The 26,388-nt window shown below is 38.8% G+C and overlaps 1 protein-coding gene across 2 annotated transcripts in view; it reads right to left on the bottom strand.

The window, feature by feature from the left end:
• Positions 1-26,388, bottom strand: part of CSMD3 (CUB and Sushi multiple domains 3) — a 1,174,472-nt gene that overhangs the window by 108,992 nt on the left and 1,039,092 nt on the right. For both annotated transcript variants that reach the window (XM_037892097.2, XM_043539165.1), the window contains 4 exons: positions 21,562-21,750; positions 11,738-11,923; positions 10,364-10,558; positions 8,391-8,564 (listed from right to left, as the gene is read on the bottom strand). In XM_037892097.2, coding sequence (XP_037748025.1) covers positions 8,391-8,564; positions 10,364-10,558; positions 11,738-11,923; positions 21,562-21,750 — 744 coding nt within the window. The remainder of the gene's footprint in view (positions 1-8,390; positions 8,565-10,363; positions 10,559-11,737; positions 11,924-21,561; positions 21,751-26,388) is intronic.

The raw sequence follows: 26,388 nt of genomic DNA, 5'->3' as shown, positions 1-26,388 counted from the left end.
TATTTGAAAATTATTTTTTAAAATATCTGCTGTTCTTCACCTATAGATATTGCTTTACATCCATAACTGCAGGGAATGTCAGTGGTGTAAAAAAAAGGTACTAAAAAAGGTTTCATATAAACTGAAGTACAGCAATCCATTTCCTCCATCAAAAATTTTGCTTTCTTCCCTGAGGAAAGAATACAACTAAATCTTTCATTCTCCTGGTTATAAACAGTATATTCAATAGAAATCTCTATTTCTGATACTTCTAAATGTTTCTCCAGTATTTATCACAGAGATTTCCCCCCACAGAAAATGATTTCACTTTCTCTGTATTGAAAGAATCCAGTAAAATTGTGAGAGGCACTCTGTAAACTCAGAGATACAGTAGTCACAGTTTTATCTCTGTCACTTTAAACTAACAATTTGAAGTGTGTTTTTCCACATTACTAAAAAACTTGCAAAGCATTTCATTTATTGCTAAGATCTCCATACTAGACCTGCTTGAGGTATTTTTCTAAATGTTTCGGAACACTGTTTTTTCTTAGAAGTGCTCTGTTATCCCATCCACATTAAATCAGACTCACCTATTCCTCCTTAATGGACAATTTAGCTTCAACACTGCAAAAAAAAACGTTTTGTGAGCAAACATACTAATTAACAAAATGAATTTCCTATAGCCATTCCCTTTTGCATTCACCTTCTGTGAATATTTGAACCATTGAGGTGATTCATTAATACGAATATTCACACAATACAGCATTGCACTTGAAATATTCAAGATGAGATGGGACTCAGTTCAACATAGGAGGAGAGACTCTGAATATTCATTGTCATAGCTCTGGCACAGAGGCAACTGGACTACTTATACAAGGGAATTACCACACCCTTTGCAATTAGAACTGTGCAATGAGCCCAGGAGGCCTGTCTAAGTTACAGCAGTTTCTTGAGGTTAATTTATAGGCTTCAGGACTAAAGACCCTCAATAATGGTGTAATGCAGCCCCAGCACCAAAATGCCACTTCTATGTCCAAAATGCTTTCAAAGAGCTTGCAATGGGAGCCTCTGAGGGTGTCTCACAGCTCTCTTCCACAGTGCCTGCATTGTGCAGAATCCTTCTCCAGCCAGAAATGGGACTTTTAGACCCCCTTTATGCCTCACCTGCCCTTCCATTAGGTGATCTCACACCATATCTGCACCCAGACAATAAATCTTACAATAGCCTATTTTTTCTAGGAAGGATGTGTTGGATACCTATGTGTCCCACATAGGTAAAGGTTTATTTGTTTCTTAAACATCCTAATTCTACTTATCAGCTACCTCTCCCTAAGTGTATCTACAATCACTTCTCCTGGTAAATAAAGTTACACTGATCCATTATGTGAACAGAAACAAACAAAACCAATGTATGACATCCATAACCAGTGACAACCAACACAGCTTGGGCTATCTGTTACCATTGCTGTTTGGAAGTGTTCTCCCTTGTGCTGAGCAGTGTATTGGTATGGGCGTACAATAATCTTATAGTTTGCATTATATTATCATTATTTGTAGTGCTGTAAAGTTTTGTTATGTATTGCAATTTGCACTAGCTGGTTGGATTCTCTTTCTTCTCTAACGGATCAAGTTCAGTGTTGTGTGGTTGTTGGATGTATAGTAATTGTTGTGGTCCTGGGTTACACAATTTTTGTAAATTTTTGCAATTATTATGCCGCTGGAGGCGACATGAAGTTTTCTAACAGGGTGATTAAATTGTAAGTCAGTTTTAGGTAAATATGTTAGGAAATGGTTGTAGTCCCCAATGTGGCTGCTTGGGGGAAAGGCATTGCTCTATGCAACAGGACTTAAATAGAACCCATGCATCCGAGGAAGTGGGCTGTAGCCCACGAAAGCTTATGCGCTAATAAATTTATTAGTGTCTAAGGTGCCACAAGTACTCCTCCTCCCCACTTTTAAAGGTTTCCAGGGGATGGTTCTAAAGGAATCTCCAGCCCTTAAAATGGAAGTACAGTTATAGTTATGTATTACAATGTTTAAGCTTTAACATCTGTTTCACTTCCAAGCGTGTGCCTGGGGTTGACAGTGGCACACCAGATCCAATGTCTCATTTCCAGATCGACAGATTCTGGGAGCTGGCACCAGGAGCCATCAAGGAACCCAAAAGGATGCCACTAGCTCTATGGAACCTTGGCGTATGATGGTTGTCAGTGTAGCACAGAGGTTGGTGGCTCTGTGAACATTATGGAGCTATGGGAGGAATTTTGATGTTTTTGTGCAATTGCAGGATCTGGAAGGCCTGTCACCAATATGACCCATCACAGAGGAACCCAACCATCTCCACTCGTCTTTGGCCCTTACATTTGTCAGTAGGCTGAACAATTACCCAGATCCTTGCAGCAGTTATTTAGTTTGAAGGTTTCTAATGGGGCACTCTTGAAGCACTAATCTTATGGAGGATACATGTTGGTCCCAATACTGTTAATATGCTTAGACATCTGGTGCAATCTGGAACCCACATGTCACTGTGGACAGGTAGTGGCCTTATTCAGGGAGGCATTTCTGGTAGCTTTTTTTTTTTTTTTTTTTTAGTTTTTCAGATAAGCGAGCTAATATCTAAGTCCTGTAGGGATTCTTCTGGAAGGGCTTTGGAACTGAGGGATATACACTGGGGGGGGTGGGGGGGATGGGGGGGGATTGGTTATATTAACCTTGAAAAAGTCAAAGATGGCTCAAGGACGCTGGGCTGAATTCATTAATCTGCAGGATGGTGGCAAGCCCTGGATCTGCCCTTTAGAGGCTGTGAAGGCGTACATGGTGATAAGACCAGGGAGCAATGGACCCCTCTTTATTCACAATGATGGCAGTCCACTCACAACATACCAGGATGGGGAATGACACGGTTGGGGATCCCAGCACATGAATTTGGTTCCCACTCACTCAGGATTCCGGCAACAACAGCAGTGGCCCAGCTGGGTATGGGGCCTAGTGCAATTCAGGCAATTGGGTATTAGGCATGCTGAAGCGTACAGAAAATATGCAAAACCCCAGGTGGGGGAATCCGTTTTAAATTTTCCATTGTGTTTTCAGTCCAAATGCTGGCAGACGGGCCTGTGGATCTGTGGGCATAGTACTGTTTTCTGGGCACAGGGGAGGGGTTCCAGCTTGGAGGTTTGCATCTGGGCCTCAGTGGTGAAGCAGTTCTGAGCTGCAAGGGAGGAGGGACACATTATGGGACCAGCAGATGCCCCTTTTGTACAATGTGGGGATCCGTGAGCTGACACCAGATATAATTATGTTTCACCTTGTGGAAAATGATTTGGGAATGTTTAAAGGGACAGATTTAATGATCAGATCTCAGAGGGACTTGGGGCAGAACATGGAACTTTTCCCAGGAATAAAAATGGTGTGGTCAGACATGTTGCGATGCAGGATAAGGAGAGGAACTGTGAAGCCCCCACAAGCCAAAAACTCTAGGAGGTATGTGAATAGGGAGGTAGCGAGATTTATGGGTGCCATGGTGGCAGCCGGTCATTTCGCATCTGGACATAGCATACGGTGCACCAGAATTATTCATTTCAGACTTGGAAGCTGACATGTTTTCAGCTGATATTAAAGGGGGCATTAAGAGATGTCTGGGGACCCAGCTAGGATGTGGGGAGGCAGACAAACTAGTTGCTGGTGCCTCCTTGTGGCAGACGTCCAGTGCAGGTACTCTATAGGGAAGGGATACAGGGATCAGATAAAATGGATTGGTAAAGAACTAAAAAGAGGTATTCTTTAAAGGAGCGGAAACAGGGGAGGAGGGGTTCAGCGCTATAACTGGTATGGCAGGGAGCCATTCTCCTTCTTCATAGCCCTCCGTAACCCTCATTCGAGTGGGGGAGATGGTGAGAACCCAGAAGCGGGTTGCCTGGGGTCCAGGATGGGTAAGGGGCATGGCTGACAGAAGCACCCTAGGTATGTATTGAAATGATTATGGAATTACCTGCACTGTATATTTTTATCTGTTGGGTACTCACAGACATTTAAGAATAAAGTTGCAGCCTAATTAAATCACACCCAGTGTCTGTTGTAGTTGTCTGAGTGTGAGCAACATTGCAGCTTGGCAAACAAATGTGGGGAGGCTATGGGACCACTGTGGAGGAAAAAAGGATTAAATAGTGATTGGGAGATTTTTGAAATACCAGGTGCAATTTACTGAACGTTTTATCTTATTTTTTTCAGTGACAAGTATTAAATATACAACTATAAAGAAGTAAATATGAAAATAGAATACTAAATCAGAAATACAAAATAACTATTCCCATGCAGACAAAAACAAAAGTTTATCCATCTCCCACAAAAAAAGAGTAAATAAATAAATAATCAATCCAACATTTATATTTAAAAAGAGGAAATCTACCTGGTACTAGTTTATACTACTAGACTTGCTTGCAATGAGCTACTTATGTTTTATGAACAAACAAACAAATGTAGACTAACTCTTCAGTTCTGCCCAATCTCCCCAAAGTTATCCTGTAGTTTTTCCCCACGAAAAAAAATATTATTTCTCTCTCCCCCCTCCAGTGGCCTGGTTTTCCATTGCTAGTACCATTTCTAGTAATTTGGGCCACAATTTAGGGAACCACTCAAGCAGAAGTTCACATCCATCCATATTCAGCAAAGCATGTGCGTAAGTTACATTGCATTCCATGGAAGCTTTGCAGAAAAGGAATGTTTTACTGAACTGGGGCCTTTCCCGCCCGTATAAAGTGGGTTTAAAAGGCCACCAGTCTGATCTGGCAATGATTCATAGCCACTTGGCACAAGTTCAAAAGGCTATGCCAGAAGTCAGGTAATGGAGACTAGCCCAACTGTTTTTCTTCCTTCTCTCCTGTCATTCCTGTCTCCATCTCACCCAGTTTACTCACTCCCAGCTCACTTACCTCTTTTCCTTCCACACTGAATTAGCTACTCCCTCTTGCTTTCCCTCCCACTGCACACCCAGTTTCAAAAAGTTTAAGGCCAGCCCCAGAGCACCCATGGAGTCGAAGCCTTTGGGCCAGATGGGACTAGTAGATCACCTATTCTGACCTCCTCTGTATTACAGATGATTAAATTTCACTCAGATGCCCCTACATTGATCCCAATTACTTTAGTGAGACTAAAGCATTTCAATGCTCAGGAGACTAAACTGTTGGTGTGTCACTGTCAGAGAACAGGAGAGATCTGGGTGCCACCAATGCCTGAGGCCCATGAAATGTGAACGGAATTTATTAGATGAGATATACCCAGATGATGCCAGCAGGAGAGGAAGGTGAAAAGCCCAAGACCTCTGCAAATCTGACTTGGAGAATAATTCCCTCCCATCCCCAAATATGGTGATCAGTTTGACTATGAACATAGAATCATAGAACTGGAAGCGACCTTGAGAGGTAATCTAGTCCAGTCCCCTGCACTCAAGGCAAGACTAAGTATTATCTAGACCATCCCTTACAGGTGTTTGTCCAACCTGCTCTCAAAAATATCCAATGATGGAGATTCCACAACCTCCCTAGGCAATTTATTCCAGTGCTTAACCACTCCGACAGTTAGGAAGTTTTTCCTCACATGAGCAAGAGACACCAACCAGGCATCTAAGAAAGAAGGCTCTCTGTACCACCTCACAGCACTGATTCACTCCATCCAATGCCCCATTTCCAGCTGTGTGCAAACTATGATGCTTCAAGAGGAAGATTCAAACAAACAAACAAACAAACAAACAGACAGACAGACAAACAAACCAACCAACCCAGAATATATCTGGCCAACCGTGTACTGGAGAAAAAAAATCCTTTGTGACCTCTGCAGATGACCACTGGAGCCCTGAAGCACGAGATTTGATTATTGTCTTTGTCTTAATGCAGAGCTGCAAGTGCTTTGAGCTGTTGAGGGTAATACAGGCAATCCTGTTCTCCCCCTGGCTGACGAATGAAGGAGACAGTTGATAGATTACATGGTCAGAAAGTACTACCATGACCATCCAACCCAAAACTGGATTAAAACGTATTTTTTAGAAAAAATATCTAATCTTACTTAGAAGACTCCACGCAAGAGTGAGACCACCACCACCACATCTGGCAAACTGTTTCAATGTTTAATTACCCTCTCCACTAAGAAATTACATCATTTCAATGTATTATTATTTATAACTTCAACTTCCAGACACTGGTTTTTGTTATGCCTTGTCTGTGAGATTGAAAAGTCCAGTTCCCTATTAACTCTTCTCTTTTATATCAGCTCATATTTCTCTCTCTCTACTATGTTCTGTCTTCTTTTGCCCATGTCCATGTCCATGTCCATAGTTTGTTCTCTTGGCCAACCTTCCCTTTATCTTCTCTCTTTTTGCCTTCTGGGACTGTCATAGCTCACTATTTGCCTCCCTCTATTTTTTTCCATTCTCCCCAAAACCATCTGTTTACTATCTTTCCCACCTTAATTAATCAAATCTCTGTCTTTCAATCAATTCTCAGCATCACAGTTCCATCAGTCAATACCAAGTTACTCTCTGGGTAAGCAAATATAAAAGCATACTGGGGAACTTATCACAGTTTTGGGGGGAAAAAACACTTCTCTCACAAACAGATGCAATTCAAAAAGCATCCAGCAGGGGCACTGCTCTGAGAACAACAATGTCGAGCGAGTGTTACTTGTCTCCATTTTATATATTTCTCCTATCACCAGCTTCTGTTACCATTGTCAAATTTTACAGTGACATTGTGCCCAGTCTGCCATTTCTATCAGTAAAATGTTGCCCTCTTCCTTTGAAAAAGTCCCACTGACAGAATTAAAGTTTTTAAAATATAATTTGAGAACATACTCTTACTCAGCTATTACCTTTTTGATTATTCTACACTGTTTTGATACTGTTCTTTTCATACCCCTTGTCAATAACTTATTACTATGGGATATTAAAGTGTTGTCACTTAACAATAACGAATACAACTCAGGGAAAAAAGTGTCACTGCATATTTCATATAAGACTGGTCAACTCAGCTTATCCCTTTCAAGTTTTCATTAGAGATTGCATAACCTGTCAATATTTTCAAGCTCATTTTTAGTAATTGCCTATGTTTCTACAGGCAAAAAATTAAGAAAAGTTAAATAAAAGTGTGACTTGAAATACTTACCTCCTTACTTGGCAAGAAGTTGTTTTGCTTAAACTGATTTAAAAGAATCTGTTCAAGAGGCTCTGCAAAAGTAACAGCCAAGGTTTTCTAAGATTTTCTAAGAAATTAGCATTTTTGAGACTAATGATTCTCTCATAATCATTTCTCATTTCTCCAAATCTATAATAGCTGTGACCTTAACAAACAAGCAGGTAATTATGGAAGAAAAAGTCAGTAGATTTTGACTTTATACATGGTATGTGTATGTATGGCTTTTAGTTTTTAAATATTCTTCCTCATCATATCTTTTAACCTAAATAAAAACAAACATTTATCAAATAACAGCACCCTCTTTCTTCTCTGTCAAGTGGTGTGCGTATTAAACTGAAAGGAAACACAAATAAAAATAACACATTCCCCTCAACTATGAGTCAGCAAAAATGTTTCTACTAAAGATTTATGGATATACAGGTAACTCTTTTGCTTATCCATGAATCATTTGAAGGTATTTTAGCTGAAGACTGGCAATAGAAGAAAATTTGAGCTACAGAAACACAGCTATCTCAAAGAAAAAAAAATAGTGTACAAATATGTCAGCAAACTGTACACAAGGAATCTTCCCACTGGTATGCTGGCCCAGGCCTTAAATGTACTGCATTTTTACTGAAGGATGCTAGTCTGGATAGTTATGAAAATCCCACTTTATGGATATTTTAATATCCCTCACCTACTACCTCAAGGATAATAAAAGAAAATGGGACTATAATGCCAAAAATCAAAACACTATCACCACTTTGACTTCAGTTGAAAAGAAAATGTTAATTGCATGCAGTCCTAATAAAGTCAACAAAATAATCAAGAACAAAACATGCTGAATCATAATCCACTGAAATGTGTCATTGAAATTATTCCACTGAGCACAGAAGAAACCCTCAAAAAGCATCTCTACTCTGCTTGCAATGTGCGGGGTTAGGGAGTAGATTTTAAAAGAGACATACATAGATATCTAGGTCCATTAATAGGAGTGTAGGTGCATTTTGGTCCTTTAGTTTAAACTTGAGACTCTTGTAAATCATAGGGATGGACAGAGTCAATAAACACTAATTGGACTCTAGGTTCCCCCCCTAGGTATCTACTATTAAGAAAAAGTTAGGAATCATCACAGTCATAAAAGTTCTGTGCAAGGAAGAAGAGGCCTTTGTTGACTTAGCCCACTTGCTGATGCCTGCTAAAGAAAGTTTGTAAAAGAAGGCAGACAGGCCATTATTACAGTTTTCATACCTAAGCATCTGGTCTCAGTTCCACTCCAGAGTCCAGAAGAGAGACATTCCCTTACAGTAGAGCCAACTAGCATGAATCCGGAATCACAAGTGAATATAGCTGTAGATCCATATGTGATTTGAGTTCCAATCTTATTCCCATTGGGAGGTACAGGAAGTTCTCCACAAGAAATAACTTTAAGGAAAAAAATACACATTTTGTATTGAGCATTGCACTAAAAACATTTAATATGTATTTTTGACTGGTTAAAATAAACATTGGAGGGTAGTCTATTCTGATCTGTGGGAGAAATGGATACAGAAATCTGTGTGTAAAATAAAGAATATGTCATGAGGACTCACACTCAACATTTGAAAAATATTTTAAACTATCACTGTAAAATTATTTTTTAAAAAACTATTAAGAACATTTTAATCAACAAAAATCATTGATATTTAATTATCTAGGTTTTTTTTTTGAATGAAATATAAATGTTTCTATGCTCACTTTGTTATTATTTTTGTAAAACAGTATATTTGAGGTTTTTTTGGACAGGGGTTATATTATTTAATTTGTATCCTGTATCTCATTGTACATCACATGCCTTAGCATTTATAAAACACAGATTCTTAATATTGGATGAATTATGTTCAGTGACCCCATTATTTTAGTCACAATCCAGAGAATTTTCTAATTTAGAAGGAGACAGTGTTTTCTCTTTAAAAAAATTAAAATAAATAGAAATAGTGGCATTAGGAAAATGAACTTCAGTGCTACCTCTGAAAAACTTTAGGTGTACAGAATGAGGCTTTAACACAATATAGAAGGATGGGATTTTGCTATAGATAGCACTCCAAAGTTGTGATGAATTACTACTTTCTCTTTGGAAGAGTCAAAGCAGGTTTTACATTCAATATTTCAACACAGATGGGCCTACATTATTTTAAAAGAACTCCCATTTGTGATGGGGACCCCCCCCAATTAAATCTGGAATTTCCAAAAAGATTAAAATAATTTTAATTATTAATTATTAAATATCTTAGACTGTATTTTGGAGTCCTTTATCTATTAATAGTTGTAACTGTGTTCTCTCCTACATAAGGATTACTATAAATATTGTATATTAGCTAATCTGTATATTTTGTTACAGACTTTATATGTAGATGCACCATAAACACTAATTTTGACCCTCTTTCCAGAAGAATGGTAGTTATTTTGTTCTTTAGAAGGGAAAAACAATGAAATACTGGTTGTGTAGTCCCCTTTTAAGGATAGAAGTCCAAACCTTTCAAACATGGGGGCTTTCACCTTTATAAAAGTGGCCTGATTCACATAGGTGCCTATATTTAGCCACACAAGGTTAAATATTTTAGCCTCCTTTCTTAAAAGTACCTGTCTCCATTATACTTCATATTCACTACTTCTCACTCTTAAAGCCCATGCAGCCAGGTGGTGCCATTAGGGTAGTAGCTTGTGGTGAAGATGATGCAGATCCTTGCCACCCCAAGGAAGCTCCTAAAGAAAAATCCCTCCCTACTTCTCAGCTGTCCCAGGTGAGTGTGAAAGCTGTACCATTCTCCTAGTGCACCTAGACAGTGTTCTTGGCGCCCTTTTGAGGTGTCTTGTACCACTGTTGGCTATAGGAGAAAACAGTCCCTATACTTCACTAAGGTCAGAACACTATTGTGTCTGATCCTTGCATGGGGTGTGCAGGGTAGGGTGGAGAGAAACCTTGTGCTCTGTTCATTCCCTTCTGTGTACCTGTGCTAGTGACAGACACCTCAAGATGGCAGTTGGGTGTGCACAGTCCTATTACCATAAATGTAATCATCTTGAATTTCATTAACAATAATGGACATTACTTTAAAAAGATTGGCCTTGGGCCTATCCAGGGAGTTGTGTCCCAGGAAGGGTTCTGCTATTCCACTAAAGTAGAGGGAAATGTCTTTCTATGTGCCACCTACACGGAAAGTTTACACACAATGCATACTCACTTTGGCAGTAAGGCCTCTCGTTTCTCCAACTCCATGTTCCATTAGCAAGACACTCAATGGATGCTGGTCCCAAACCATAGTAGCCTGGATCACAGCTAAAAACAACTTTTGTTTTGTACTCATAATGTGAACCATTCACTATTCGCCATCTCCCATGTTCCAGAGTAAAGGAATTGATGCTTGGACATGTAACAACTTACAAAACAAAACAAAACAACAAAAAACCCCCAATGAGACCAATATTTGTGGCTCAGGAAGTACAAGCTAACAAGAATATGAAATAAAGAATATTTGTTCTTTTGAATTCAGTGTCAAATTTTAATCATAATGGCTTCCTATTTGGAGTCTGTGTCTGATTTCATAACCTGCCTAGGGCTGAGCTGTAATCCTTATGTTTATGGTCATAAGCATGTTGAATCTTTCTTGGCAAAAGGAACTTTTGCCCCATCTCTGGATCCTATGTTATTTCTCCCCACAACAAATTAGAGTCCCCCACCACCTTCCTAACCTCCTGCCATCCCCAGGGTCAGCATGGTGAGGGAGCACCATAGTTACTCCGTGCTCTGCAGGGTTTTACACACTAGATCCCCAAGACTCACAAGAAGTCTTCTCTTGCTGCTGCTCCCCTTTTCCTGAGGGATAAAGAGATATCAGGAAAGGTTCTTAAATTTACCTTGCTACGTATGTGTCTGTGTCTCTAGAGACACCTATCTTTTCCCCTTTCCAAAACTCCATAGAATGGGGAATGATCCACATCTGGATGGACACCTAACCTTTCCTAGGCTGAGATTTCTGCTTCAGCATGGTGGCCCATTTGGATTTTCATAGCTAATTTATAGCCAAAGAGGTATCCACATGTCCCTGAGGAATTGCATGTGCATTTTCTCCTCAGTGTCATCTCTTAGAGTTTAGGTGGTGCAGGGTCATTAGCATGGAGGTGGAGGGGTTGCAATCTGTATTGGTGCTACACAGCTGTCCGTGAGGACCAGGCAGAAAGTGATAAGGAGAGTCTAAGATCTGCTTAAGACTCCATGGCCTTATATTCTGACTTGGCAATGAGGCTCTTGCCAGCTGCTGAAGCAGGAATGCCAAAGACTTGGAACTGAGTTATTAACTTTAATGAATTTTATAATGTATTTCTTTTCCAACTGTCACAGCAGGTTGAGATAGATAGATAGATAGATAGATAGATAGATAGATAGATAGATAGATAGATAGATAGATAATGATCAAAACAAGTTTCATGTACTCAAATGGCTCATCATATTAATTATCCAAAAGCAGAACTCTTAAATAATTTGAAACAGAGCTCCTTTGATCAATGAAAATAAAATTCGGGAAAGTTCTTAGAGATAATTTTGCAATGCTACATACCTACACAACGAGGTGTTTTATTATGATTGCTCCATGTACCATCTGGCTGGCAGACTGCAGTAGTAAGCTCCTTGGATGATAGTCTATACCCATCATTGCAAAAGTAAGTAACGTGGGTGCCAACTAAATAATCCGTAGTTAAGATTCCACCATTTAATGGAGCTTTAGGAATTCCACAAGATATTGCTGAATTAAAACAATCACAAACAACATGTTATTTACCTCTTTGTGATAAGTTATAACTTGTCTCACTCAAATGCTTTAAGTGTCATACCACAACACTCTTATACTAGTGAAGAGGGATTAGTAATGTATTAGTGTATATTTTAAGACCACACAGACTTCATGAGTTCTAAATTTTCAAAGGAACTAAACCTTGGGAGGTTTATAGCTCATTAATCTGTCCTTTTAAAGGTATCTGGGGTTGGGGAGGAAATGAAAGTTATAGTTCAGTAACCCTCTAGCTATCCTTTCAGATTGCAGAGAATGATGAATGACAATGCAGTAGGGAAGAGAAGAATAAGAGGAGCAGCATGATCCTATGGATAGGATACTAGACTGAGACTCTAGAGATCTGGTTCTTTTCCTGGCTCTTCCACTGATGCGTTGTGTGACGTTGAGCAAGTCACTTATAGTAAACCAGAGATCCCCAAACTTGGTGCGCTCCCCTAGAAGCGGGTGCGGCTGCGGCAGGGGAAGGAGCGCCACCCACCAACTCTGCTCCTGGCCCTGGCCCTGGCTGCTGGCCCCAACCTCAGCCCCTTTACCCTCGACCACGTCCCCCCCTCCCAGACCCGAAGCCTCACTCCCAGTCCCGGCTTGCGGGGGTGAGGGGTGGAAAGGGATAAGGGGGAGCATGAGGTAAAATGTTTGGGGACCACTGCAGTAAATTTTCTACATTTCAGTTTCTCCCCTTGTAAAATGGAAATAACAATCCTTTCTCATCTTTTGTAGGATACTTTAAAATCAACAGATGGAAAGAATTGTATAAATGCTAAGTGTTGTTATTTTTAGAAAGCAAGGGGAGTGGGGATGGAGAAGAACAGATAGCACATTTTCGCTGTTTCTTTTGAATCTCTTCTTGACTTCAGCAGCCTCTGTGTGGCAGGGACTTTTTTTGGTGTTACTATACTTTTATTAGTCCTTTTTCCTGTTTGGCATTTCAGATTTCTTTACATAATTTGCATCCTTCATATACAATTTGTCTGGCTTCATAAGTATATATATTCATGTATAGTTGATCACATGGTTTATACAGCCTAGCATCTAATCTCTGTCTGAGAGTCTATTTGATCATTTCAAGGATCATAAGATGATCTTTATTGGATGAAAATATTACATATATATATATATAAATAAAACAAAAGTATGGAAAGTCAAAATGGTATGATCTGGGTTGAGTATTGCAAAAACGTTAGATCTATTCCTGGTTTTGTAACTCACATTTGCTGCATGGGGAAAAATGCCAAACTAGCTTAATTAAAGGCACCAGCAATCTCCTTGAATGAGCTCTTTAACTAATCCTGTTTTCTCCTTTGTACAATAGTGTTTTAAAGGTGAAAGACTCCATCAGTTTGTTGAAGAAGCATCATATTTTCACCTAGTATATTTAGTCATTTCACTGTATACAGTATATGAAATCAATCATAAAGAAAAATCTGTATCTCTTATTGACTCTGTTAACAGGAGCAGACCAAACTGAAATAAGTGGATTATACTGAATGCTGAATTTAAGGTAAAAAGATAGTGGGGACCCAGAAAAGCAAAACTAGAGATCAAGATAGAGAATCAGAGAGATCTGATCAGAGAGGGCTTGGAAGCAGGAAAGAGGAGGAGGGAAAAAACATACAGAGTGCAAAGAGAGGATAGCAGAAATTACCCAGCCACAGCCATTCAGAGTAAAGATGTACATTTGTAGTGCTAAGGTTTGAGGTGCTGAGATTTTCATATTTCAGTGTGTTATTTCATAGTGTTAAATATAAAACATTAAATTAGGAAATATGTTTACTTAATGTGTATAATTTCTGATTAAAACTATTTTCTAAAGAAAATATTTTCTTTAGATACCACATTTATTTAGAAACCTTGCATCCTATCTAGGCATGCTTTCTTTCCACAGAAAACACTGTAAATTAGAGCAGTGATAGGCATAACATTATGAGTAAACAAAGACCCACATGAATATGAGACCCATGAAAGTCATGTCTGGTCTATCACTTTCTAAGCATTCAGTGAACATAAATCTTGTATGTGTAAAAATGGAAATTTTTGTCCATGAAAAAAACTCCACATTACTATAACTACCTTAGAGTCTCAAGAAGCTAATTCCTAGCTTTCTGAGTTTTAATAAAGTGTCACCACACAAAGTGTTACCTTGATGTAGTAGTTTCCCCTTGAAATAACCCCATCAATTTAACACACAAAGTTACTGATAGAACTGTACTTACTGAAACTGGTGACAGACTTGAAATGGCAGATGTTTCACTGCATCTAAATAATGCTGCTCTTCTTGTAAAATTTATGTTGCCATTTTGATTAATATGCCATTACTGTAGAATAATTTTGTAATAGGAATACCTGAAGTTTTCTAAAGTGCTTCTTACCATAGCATCTAAGCATTCAATGAGGAGAATAGGATCTGCATGATAGTAGTCTTCTTTTACCCTTTCCAAGTTCCAGGAAGTGCTGGTAGGTTTTTTGTTTATTTTTATGAACAGTAGCTATGGTGGAATGATTGAGGGGGAAAAAAAAGTAGGCAGTGTAGCTAGCTCTACAATTGGTGAAACTTTGGCTTAAGTCTAATACAGTGGTTCCCAAACTTGTTCTGCTGCTTGTGCGGGGAAAGCCCCTGGAGGGCCAGGCCGGGTTGTTTACCTGCCGCATCTGCAGGTTTGGCCGATCGCGGCTCCCAGTGGCCGCGGTTTGCTGCTCCAGGCCAATGGGAGCTGCTGGAAGCGGCGTGGACCGAGGGACGTACTGGCCACCGCTTCCAGCAGCTCCCATTGACCTGGAGCAGCGAATCGCAGCTACTGGGAGCCGCTATTGGCCAAACCTGCGAACGCTGCAGGTAAACAAACCGGCCCGGCCCGGCAGGGGCTTTCCCTGCCCAAGCAGCGGAACAAGTACGGGAACCACTGGTCTAATATCTTCTGATGGATCATTCAACAATCAACCCCTCTTGATTGAGACTTGTTTATCTCTGGCTTTCATGTGCTGTGTCCTGGGATTTGTTAGCTGTATTGTCTCAGAGGGGAATAGCTGTATCTTAACAAGATGGAGAAATCAAAGTAATAAGACACTTCTTTCCATGTAGGTGCTGAACACTTTCTCTCCGAAGGAATCTCAGATGATATTAGAAGGGAAAATAAAAAACAAAAAATAGAAACTAAATCTCCCATATGACAATGCACAGAGCTGTCACTAGGCTAGGCCTCCCTTTCATTCCTGAGAAGAATAAACCTCTAAGAAACATCCAGGTAGGCCTTGACACCAAAAACATTTTTTTCTTGGTAGTGAAGGCAAAGTTAGTTGCCAGTTGCACCGTATTATATCTATTTAGGTACATATCTGGCCCCATCACCATTGTATCCGAATTCCTCACAATCTTTAATGTATTTATCTTCACAACACTTCTGTGATGTAGGGAAGTACTACTATCCTCATTTTACAGATGAGGAATGGAGAATGATTTGCCCAAGGTAACACAGGAAGTCTGTGGCAGAACAAGAAATTGAACCTAGGTCTTCTGAGTCTTTGGTCAATGCCCTAACCAGTAGACCATCCTTCCACTCTTTGTAACCCATAGCTGGTGTTCAGTTTGTACTATAAACAGACTTGCTTTTTCTTCATCTTTTTTTGGGGGAGGGGAGAGGGCCTTGTGTGAAGCAGATTAGTTTTGTAAAGTAATTTTGTAAGGCAAATAGAGGAAGATACTAACATAAATGTGACTACTCCATTGCTTTCTTTTCTTCAGAGGAAATGAAAATCAGTTCAATCATACAGAATCATTTTCATTTTGGTCCATCATGGGCAAAGCAATATAATGAATTAAGCAATGTTGATTCATAATACCACTTTAATCCATTAGGATAATTAAACTTAATTTTATTAATGTATTTTTAAAGAATTAAAAAGCCATGTTTCACATTGTTATATGAATAGCATTCCTAGACGTTCTGGACTTGGCTGCTCTCTCAATTTCATCTCATTTACAACATAATCTGTGAACACAAAAATTGTGTTACACTTAATAATTTTATAATAATTTTCATCCTTGACTCTCAGAGTGCTTTTCAAAAATGGACAAGCATCCTTACAACTAATTTACAGTTAAAGGAAAAAAAGCCACTACCTAGGTCTTTATGTAACCCCCATTATTGTTGAATCTAAGCACCAACAAGCACAGAGATAAATCAAATCCTTACATTTCTGGCTAGTGAAGTCCAGTGGAGTAGTAGTGAGTCCTTTGCTGATGTAGACTGTAAATATCTTCCTTAAGGAAGGCTAGGTAATAGTTGTTTTAATGGAAGTATCTGTTTGGCTTCTGCACAGAAAGCCATCTCATCACACTGATAATCTATCCAACTATTAACCAGTGTCTGGTCTTCCTTTTTTGTTCAGGTTTATGGAAAAGGGCAAGCTGGGTGAGATTTCATTCTGAAAAGACTGAGGTGATCATGAAGGGTCAGGGAAAGAACAAAAGTTGTTGTTGGAGGTTCTCTCTGTCCCCCATTAAGATTGTTCTGCCACCATTTGTAAGTTAAGGTCAGGTTAGATTCCCATTTGCTTTTAGATAATCAAAAAGCAGAAGTGAGCAAAACTGCTTTTCTCCATCTGGCCAGGACATTGTGAACTTTACTTAAGAATGCAAACCTTGCTAGCATGATCTGTGCTTTTGTCATGTACATGGGGCTCCATCTTGAACATGTAGTTTCCCCATGGAGAACAACCAGAGACGGGCAGAGGGACTGCAGTTTAACATGGACTGCTCGTACAGAACCAATACCAACATCTAGGCCTCCCTCTCATCATCTTAAGTACAATTAGATTTGACAAGTGGTTAGAAAACTAAATCAGAAATACATATAACCTCAAAAGTACAATAAGGCCAGTCCTGAATGGAGAATTTGGTTGTAAGTTTAAGATAATGAAGAAAATGTATTTATATTTCTTTTATTTAGAACTCTTGGCACTTAAGTGGATTTTATGTGGTTTTCCTTTCTGCTGGAACCATTAGTTGCAAGGTAGAATTAAGAGTTGAACATTATTTTCTGCACTAACCAAATACAGGAACACGTGAACTTTTACTTTCACTAAATTAATGTTAATTTTAAAGAAAAAGAAATCTCCTGTAAATTGTCTTGCTAACCACTGTCAAAATTCTCAGACATTTCTTAGGCATTTGGGATGCAATCAGACAATCTGTCCAACTGCTCATGTGCAGTTGTGTGATCTGGAATAAATGTACTATACTTTACAAAAGATAAGAATAGCCCAAATATTATATTTTTTTCATATTCTGTAAAAAGAGGATTCAACTCTTGTAAACCAGAAACAACCTTATATCCAAAGAATTCTAGAAATAGATACTAATATTTGTCATACACTGCTGCACCCCAGATATTTGTTCATACAGTATAAAGGTATTTCAGTATTTTGCCTGTCAAATATGCTTTTCATCTGAGAAAAAATATGCATTGCTGCAGCATAGTACAACGAACAGTGTAATTTTAACAGTGAGGTCAATAAATCCTGTAAATTCTTTTTTCTTTTATGGTTTTGTATCTTTGGCATACCAGTCATTGCAGACATGACAATATATTACATTGAGAAGTTAGGGGATTCCGCTAGATATTCTTTTATGTCATTTGCTTTGTTTGCTCAACACATTTTCTCTAGATTTCAGCCCCAAGGCATCGTGCCCAACACCAGCACAAGAAATTATGCAAATTAACAATAAAATTGATTTGTGGAGAGGTCCGTGCAAAGCAACATTTATCAGTGAGCTAAATAGTTAGATGAATAAATAAATAAAAAAAGCCAAGCATCAAGTAACGTTGGCATAAAGTGTCTAATATTCAAGAAATGTAATCAATAACCATGTGAAAAAAACTATTAAAAAAGAAAACTCCGCAGAAGTTGAGGATCTATGATTTCTAGTAAACACGCACAAATTTTCACACTTGAAGCAAGATAATAATTGTATTCCAAAATGCCATTGTCATCCTGCTTGCTCTTTCAAAGCTTTATTATCATCATGGGTTTTAGTAAATTGTAGGAAGCTTTACTGATTTATACAAGATGCAGAGGATTTGTGTCACTAAAAACTGGGCCAGGCACTCAGACAATCATTTCACATGGTAATTTCTGTAGAGTACATTACAAATGCACAACATTTATTTGCCTGAAATTTATAATAATCTTAATGTCTAAGACAGGATCTCTGCTTCTCTTCAGTCCAGAGGAAGGATGTTTTCATATTAGCTTCAAAGCAGGGATTCAGTTAATTGCCACACGTTTCAGTATGAGGTAGGGATCATTTTTTAATCCACTGCTGCTACACTGGGTCTTTTCTATCAAGTGGACATATTTTAATTATAAATACAGTACAAAAATAAAGAAAAAGTGTTTACTCTAATGTTAACAATTGTGTCTGGATTCCACAGCAAAGTGCCACATTATGAAGTGATGTGAAAAATGGGGTGGTATCGTCTATTTAGAACACTGGACCCAGAGCTAATTTTTCACAGATAAGTCAAGATTAAAGACATTGAGAACTATATCCCCCTTTACCTACTATCATGATGTGTCACATTGTTCACAAAATCACGACTGAAAGGACTACTAAGACTACTGGGATTCATTTAATTAGCCATAAGAAATGCTAAAGTAATGTCTCAACTATTGCACACCAACAACATGAAGGTGAGTCTAGGGAAGACATAGATTTAAATCATATGTTGTGAAAAGTAAAAATATCTGAGTAGTTGTGGACAGAGTATTGGTAACAATGGAAGAGGGTAACAGAAGAACCACAATAAAGAATTGTGAAATTGCTCTGGAGATTTGGATTAATATGCCACTTGTGTCATAAGTGATAATGTGTTTGGCTGCATAATCCTGATTCTCAGTAGATACTTACACAAACAAGTTGTTATAATTTGTCACAATTTGACTTGAATGACAATCTCCAACCAAGAGTTGAATAGGAGGTGTGTAGCAATGTACAATGAAGCTGCATGAGCTGCATTGCCTTAAACAGGATAGCATGAGGGTGAGTATGTGTTCTGGCTCCTGCACTAGTATGCAAGAAGGACTGTGCATAGAAGGTTTCAGAGTAACAGCCATGTTGTAGCTCACGAAAGCTTATGCTCAAATAAATTGGTTAGTCTCTAAGGTGCCACAAGTACTCCTTTTCTTTTTGTGCATAGAAGGGCTCCCAGTTCATTTTCTGTCCATGTGCAGTTACTGGTCTTCATTGTATTTCCTAAATTTGGATGAATACACAAGAACTGAGTGAGACTAATTTTGATAGGCACCCTATAAATGGAAGAGAAGGTAGGGCAAGAGACAGGGCTATGAATTTATCATCCATCCTCACCAACCAGCATAGCTGGCTGCCCATGGAGGTGGGCACATGCTGCATATCCTTAAGAGGGTAGCAGGACTGTCTGTACTCCTTCTGGGTGCCAGAGAGCTCTGAAAAAAATGATCTGTTAGGCAGAGAAGCTGGATCGACTGTTATTAGGGTAGTGCTGCTACTCCATGAAACAGTGTGAAATGCATAATCTTGCTCCAAGTAAATACCGATTATTAAAGAACATTAGAGAAGCTTTTTGACTGTGTTGTTCTATGGGCCATTAGTGCAAGGGGTTACAAATTTGATAGAATAAATGGGTTCAGCTTTATAACAGCAAGGGTTCACCTCTAGTTGAGGGCATGTGGTGATGTCCAGGAATTGCACTAAATCAGCTCATCTTTTGGGTGCTCTGGCCAAAGCCTAACCAGCAACAACTACTTTTAGGGCTGCATGGGCAGGACGTAAAGTCTCTGATGGAGTGTGAGTTGCAGGCACATAACACTGCTGCAACCACCTTCTACAAACAGGGACTTGCTGGAAGTAGATATAACCAAGGGGCAAATCAAGTCCATAACTTGCATTATAGTTAACCTTCATTAAATGCTTAATTATAATTAATTGGCATTTAATTAACATAAAAATCTTATTAAATTTTAGAATACATTATCAGTGGGTGCAATGAATGAATACCGAGTGATTAATAAATATTTTTCAACTAGTTCTTTACAACTAGTTACCAGTTATGTAACAACTTCAATTAATAAACCATTTAAAACGTATAGTTACTAAAATCAATTAGTATTTTCATTTAATAGATTTAACTATTTTCTTAACACAAAGTTACTTATTTGAGATATGTAGTTAAAAATCTGATCAAGATCCATGACTTGCTCTCATGAAGATACTCCTCATACATTTTTATCCCGACAATCAGGAAGGTTAAAAGAATGTAACACTGCACATGTAACACCTGCACTTCATTTCTGAGCACTTGAAAGTCTGGAAAACATTCATGCTTTTCATATTTTAATAGAAACTGAGCAATCACAGCTTTTGACAGGGTGTTTGCTTATATATATTACACTGTGCATAATATAAACACAGAACTCTTATGTTTCAAAAATGTTCAGTTGAAAAGTGTAGCTCCCCAAAACTACTTGTGGAAAATTAACATGGAACAAACTTGAATTTCACTTCTCTCCATAGGTCAGCAGGAACATAGTGTCTGCATACATATAAGCAGCTAAAGTACTTGGTTTGCACATCCCTAATGAAGGTCTGCCGCTTCTGTACTTGTGTGATTAATGAGGTCTGAGAACCTTGCATGAATAGTAAAATAGAATTATCATTTTGTCCAAGTTTATACAACAGAATAATATAAATTCCTTGTATTTAAAGAAAACAAAGTGTAGACAGCACACTTCATGTTTCATGAATATTCCTAATCGTTTACTATACAATAAGATACATGTTACTGACACGATAGCATTCTTCTTAAGAAAATATATGTTGTAAACCAAACTGTTAACCACACAGTCATTTCTATTTCATTATTAAGGAATCATACTATCTCTTGGCATGCTATTTCAAAGAGAGGAGATGTTAATATGAAGAGTTCTGTCCCAAATGATTAAATTTAAAAATCAATTTGAGGCTCAAAATATTAAGGTAGACATCAAAATCATCAGATGGTTTTATTTAAAAAAAATCCCATTTACTTTTCATTAGAAATCTCATGAGTTCTAGTACTTTCTGGTTCTTTATAGTTGGTGGATCATGAATAAGCAAGAATAAATAAGGAATAGTTATTTGGCACTTCTAATCCTAATCCTAATAGAAACATATAAAACTAAGAAATGTGGAAATGAAAAACAAACCAACAATATAAATTAAGGGAACTTTTCTGAACATCCAAAAATAAATAAAAGTAAAGTTGGCTTCAGTTTTAAGTGAAGATTCAGGTGAGATTACATTTTATTTAGGTCAATTTGCTCACAATTACATAAAATGTGATACAAAATGACTTCCAAAGTCATATAATCAATAGCTGCTAACCTTAGCAGATTCTGTTAAAATATTTGATTTACTGGTTTTGTTTGTAGGGCTATATCGGCAGGAAGATTTTGGTTCCCATGAATGAAAATTAAACAATTTTATTTTAAATCAGAAAAACTGATGGCCTAAATCAGGAGAGGAGAAAATAGTCTGCTAAAATGTGTGTTAATATGTGATTAAACATATTTACCTTGACAAGCTGGGACTGGTGCATCCCATGCATGGTATCCATATGGAGATTTCCTGCATACAGCGGTACTTTTCCCAACAAGCCTATATCCTCGATCACAAGCCCAGCGAACCATACTGTTGAGCTGTCCACCTGTCTGACTGACAATGAATCCATGTGGAGGGGACTCTGGAGTACTACAATAAAGAGCTTTGGGAAAAACAAAAAAGAAAACAAAACACTTTTTCCCCCGCTGTTAAAGTGTGGTAGCCAAATCTGAGGGTTTTATTCAGTTTCTACACTAACGCTACCTGAATTATTTGAGAATTTGCCTGTGTAAGGACTGAGAAAAGACATTAAGATTCTGATTCTGGCACCCTTATCTACATTCAGTAGTGCATTATTCAGAAAGTAAAGGTGGCAGAATAAGGCCTAATAGGGACTTCAGGATTTGGTTCCCAGATGGCAAATGTGAAATCAAGACTCATTAAAACAACTGTTATTATAAGAACTTCTCCGTTGAACAATGTACAACAAAGTATTTTTGTTCCATGATTGCTTAAAGAAACTAAATGGCATTAATATTTACTATGAAAAATGCCCTTAATAAATCAAAACCAACCAGTGCACAGGCCAAAGATTTTCTTTTTCAGATTATTATATGGTTTTTTGTTCACAACAAAAAATACTTCTACAAAAGTCAACCATGTGTGAACTAAAAGTGAATTATTAAAAATTACAGTACCACAATCTTAACTGTACTTCTGAATGTCCCAAATGAACCTGCATCAGTTACTGTGCAGCTGCATTCTTCTCTCTTTGAAATTCCCCAGAAATCCTAGAGGACGTGCAAAATGTTGAAGATAGGGAAAGCATCCCTACAGATCTTTATAAGTGTGGGGAGAGATAATAAAGTTTAGAAATAAGGTTTTAATAATTGGATAGGATTTTGGCCCAGATTCCTAAAGATACTTAGGTGGTTAACTCCCAGTGGTGGTTATATATCATTCTTATACATTTTTAATTTGCTTGTTTTACCTTATGAGAGGAGACTCAAAGAGCTTGGCTTGCTTAGCCTAACCAAAAGAAGGTTGAGGGGAGATATGATTGCTCTCTATAAATACAGCAGAGGGATAAATACCAGGCAAGGAGATGAGTTGACTATGTGGACACAAGAACAAAAACTGGTCATCAAGTTTAGGCTTGAAATTAGACAAAAGTTTCTAACCATCAGAGGAGTGAAGTTCTGGAACAGCCTTCCAAGGGGAGCAGTGGGTGCAAAAAAACCTAACTGGCTTTAAGACTGAGCTTGTTTTGTTTGGGGGACCGCATACTGAGTCTAGCGGCCTGCTCGGCAAAGCTAAGAGCTTCTTAATGATGCTTTGATCCCTAAACCCTTTAGCACGCATCAACCTTTAACCTGAGGTTGGGACTACTCAAGAAGACCAGGGCTTTAAAAAGCCCACTCCTAAGCAACCAGAGGAGCTAGCATCCAGTGTCAGTTAACAAGAGTTTTGCGAGGGAGTTTAGAGGGGAAGTATGGGGCAGGGGAGCTAGATACTCTTAACGTTCTTTAAACTTATGGCAATAAACACCCCCCTCCCAATAAAAAAATACAACAAAGGAAAGAGATTCAGGACTAAAAAGAAAATGCAGGCAGAAGTCCAGCAACAGAGTGGGGGCTATTCAATTTATTGTATTCAATGCAGCATGTTTGATTACCTACCCTATGGGCAGGTGGTGTATGTGTGCATTCGGTGCAAGGAGCTCCTGGCCCTGAGAGACTGTGTACAGGCTTTGGAGACCAGAGTAGCTGAACGGGAGGAGCTAAGGGAGACAGAGGTACATAGAGGAGACTTTACAGGAAAGAGTAGAATGGTCCTAACCCTGTTCTGACAACCTCTGTGCTGTTGAGGAGGATGAAAGTCTCATGGAAGAAGAACATCAAACTGGAGCAGAGGGAAGCAATCCCATAGTTGGGATCCTCCTTCCAGATGATGTTGTGGTATCCTCTTGCTCTGAGGATACCTCTCTGGAGGATGGAACTCCAGTTATTGGGAAGAGACAGGTAATAGTTATGGGGGATTTGATCCATTAGAAACATAGATAGTTAGGTTTGCGATGACCAGGAGAATCATATGGTGACTTGCCTGTGTTATAAAAAAGGTGCTTATATGCTATTTTATATGAATGTTCAATAAGTTTGTTCTTATAACTTAGCATAAGTTACTAACTTAGCATAAGTGATTAAAGTAGTTGAAGCCTTAGGCCGAGGTCAAGCTGACCTGAGAGGAATGCTGAAGAAGCAGCTTCAAAACCAGTTGAGACTGCCCGTTATCACTGAAGATAAGAAAGAATGCAAGGAGTAGGACTGACCATGAGGGCGGTGCTACCAACTGTAGAGGGTATAATTGCTTGCAATTTCTGAGGGGTGGGGTCCCTCTCCGGAGGCACCCAGCTCGAGCTGTATTTCTGTACACCAATAAAAGATGCCTGTGTAGATTGGACTCTGAATCTAGAATTCTATGGGATCCTAGAGTCGAATCAAGCACCTAGAGGGGTGAGAGAAAGGGCTAATTGTTTTATTTTTCTTGACACCTGCTGGGTGAGAAGGTTGCAGATCTCTCAAGACATCTAGCTAGACTTATGTGTAGCGCTGGGGGGAGCCAGTGGTCATGGTACATTTGGTACCAATGACATAGGGAAGGATAGGAGAGAGAGGTCCTGGAGGCCAAATTTATGCTGCTAGGTAAGAGATTGAAGTCCAGGACCTCATGGTAGCATTCTCTGAAATGCTTCCAGTTCCACAAGAAGGGTCAGTCAGCCAGGCAGAACTGCGGGTCTCAATGTGTGGATGAGACGACGGTGTAGGGAAGAGGGGTTTAGATTTATTGGGGAAACTTTGGGAAAGGGGGAGCCTGTACAGGAAGGATGGGCCCCACCTAAAGCAAAATGAAACCAGATTTCTGGCACTTAAAATTAAAAAGGCTGTGGAGCAGTTTTTAAACTAAGGACTGGGGGAAAGCCGGCAGGTGCAGAGGAGCACATGGTTCGGACAGAGACATCCCTTAAGGGACGATCTATTAATAGAGATTCTCTATGTCCTAGTAAGGAGGAGAAGATGGAAGATAAAATATGGGTAGGTCTGGATGAGAAACAGTCAAATGAAAAAGAATCCCATTCAATTACATCACGAAATGGCAGATAGCTGAAAAGTGACACATTTTTAAGAGCGTATGTAGAAATGTTAGAAGTCCAAATAAGATGGGTGAACTAAGAGTGTCTCATATTAAATGAGGATATTGATATAGTAGGCATCACAGAAATTTGGTGGAATGAGGATAATCAATGGGACATACTAATACCAGGGTACAAAATATATCAGAAGGACAGAACAGGTCATGCGGGTGGGGGAGTGGCGCTATAAGTGAAAGAAAGCGTAGAGTCAAACGAAGTAAAAATCTTAAATGAACCAAATTGTAATATAGAATCTCTATCGATAGTAATTTCATGCTTGAACAACAAGAATATAGCAGTAGGGATATAGTACTGATCACCTGTCCAGGATGATGATACCAACTGTGAAATGCTCAGGGTGATTAGAGAGGCTATATATATATATATATATATATATATATATATATATATATATATAAATAAAACAATAATAATGGGGGATTTCAACTTTCCCCATATTGACTGGGTACATGTCACCTCAGGACGGGATGCAGAGACAAAGTATCTTGACGCCTGACATGACTGCTTCTTGGAGCAGCTAGTCCTGGAACCCATCAGGGGAGACGCAATTCTTGTTTAGTCCTAAGTAGAGTGCAGGATATGGACCAAGTGGTGAATATAACTGAACCACTTGGTAATAGTGACTATAATATAATTATATTTAACATCCCCATGGCGGGGAATACACCACAGTAGCCCAGCACAGTAGAAGTTAATTTCTCTTATGAGAATCCCCTGGTTTGAGGTAATATGTATATTGTATGTAACTATAATATTAAGGTGTTAGGAATCAGTATCGACACTCAGTTGACAGTCAACAGAGCAGTGAAACAGAAATTTTTACCTTTCTTTGTGACAGATTCATTGCTCTCCTCACAAAGTATACTATCATATATAGGGTGCATTTTTGCTTTTTTCAGTTTTGAATTTAAGGGCTCAAACAACCTAAATCACTTCATTTCTTCATTATTTTCCAACTTTTGGCTGGAACCTCTCCCAAATCACAAGATGCTAAAATTAATTCCAGTATTCCAATAACTTCATAAAAAGAAAAGGAGTACTTGTGGCACCTTAGAGACTAACCAATTTATTTGAGCATGAGCTTTCGTGAGCTACAGCTCACTTCATCGGATGCATGAATCATGCATCATGCATCCGATGAAGTGAGCTGTAGCTCACGAAAGCTCATGCTCAAATAAATTGGTTAGTCTCTAAGGTGCCACAAGTACTCCTTTTCTTTTTGCGAATACAGACTAACATGGCTGTTACTCAATAACTTCATAGATATTCAGCACTACTAACTTGCAGGCATTCTGAAATGTAAACTCTAGTCTCTGAAAGGGCTCATGTTGCCACATTACACCGGGATGCCACCAAGAACCCTCCATCAATGGCCTGGTGGCAGAACCCTCCATCAATGGCCTGGTGGCAGAGGTTGCCTTGGTACACCTACTCTTCTTTCATTTCATGTTTATTTAATTTGTTGCCCAAAAGAGTGGACAGGACTAGTGGCCATACTGGGGGTTCAACAAATTTGATACTTACTTATCAGAAAGTGGTAGCAATAGTTACCATATCTGGGATCTGACCATAATAGATAAGCAATTTCAC

This window comes from Chelonia mydas, chromosome 2 (assembly GCF_015237465.2).
Source record: "Chelonia mydas isolate rCheMyd1 chromosome 2, rCheMyd1.pri.v2, whole genome shotgun sequence".
Lineage (NCBI taxonomy): Eukaryota > Metazoa > Chordata > Testudines > Cheloniidae > Chelonia > Chelonia mydas.
This window is presented reverse-complemented; position numbering and strand designations above follow the sequence as displayed.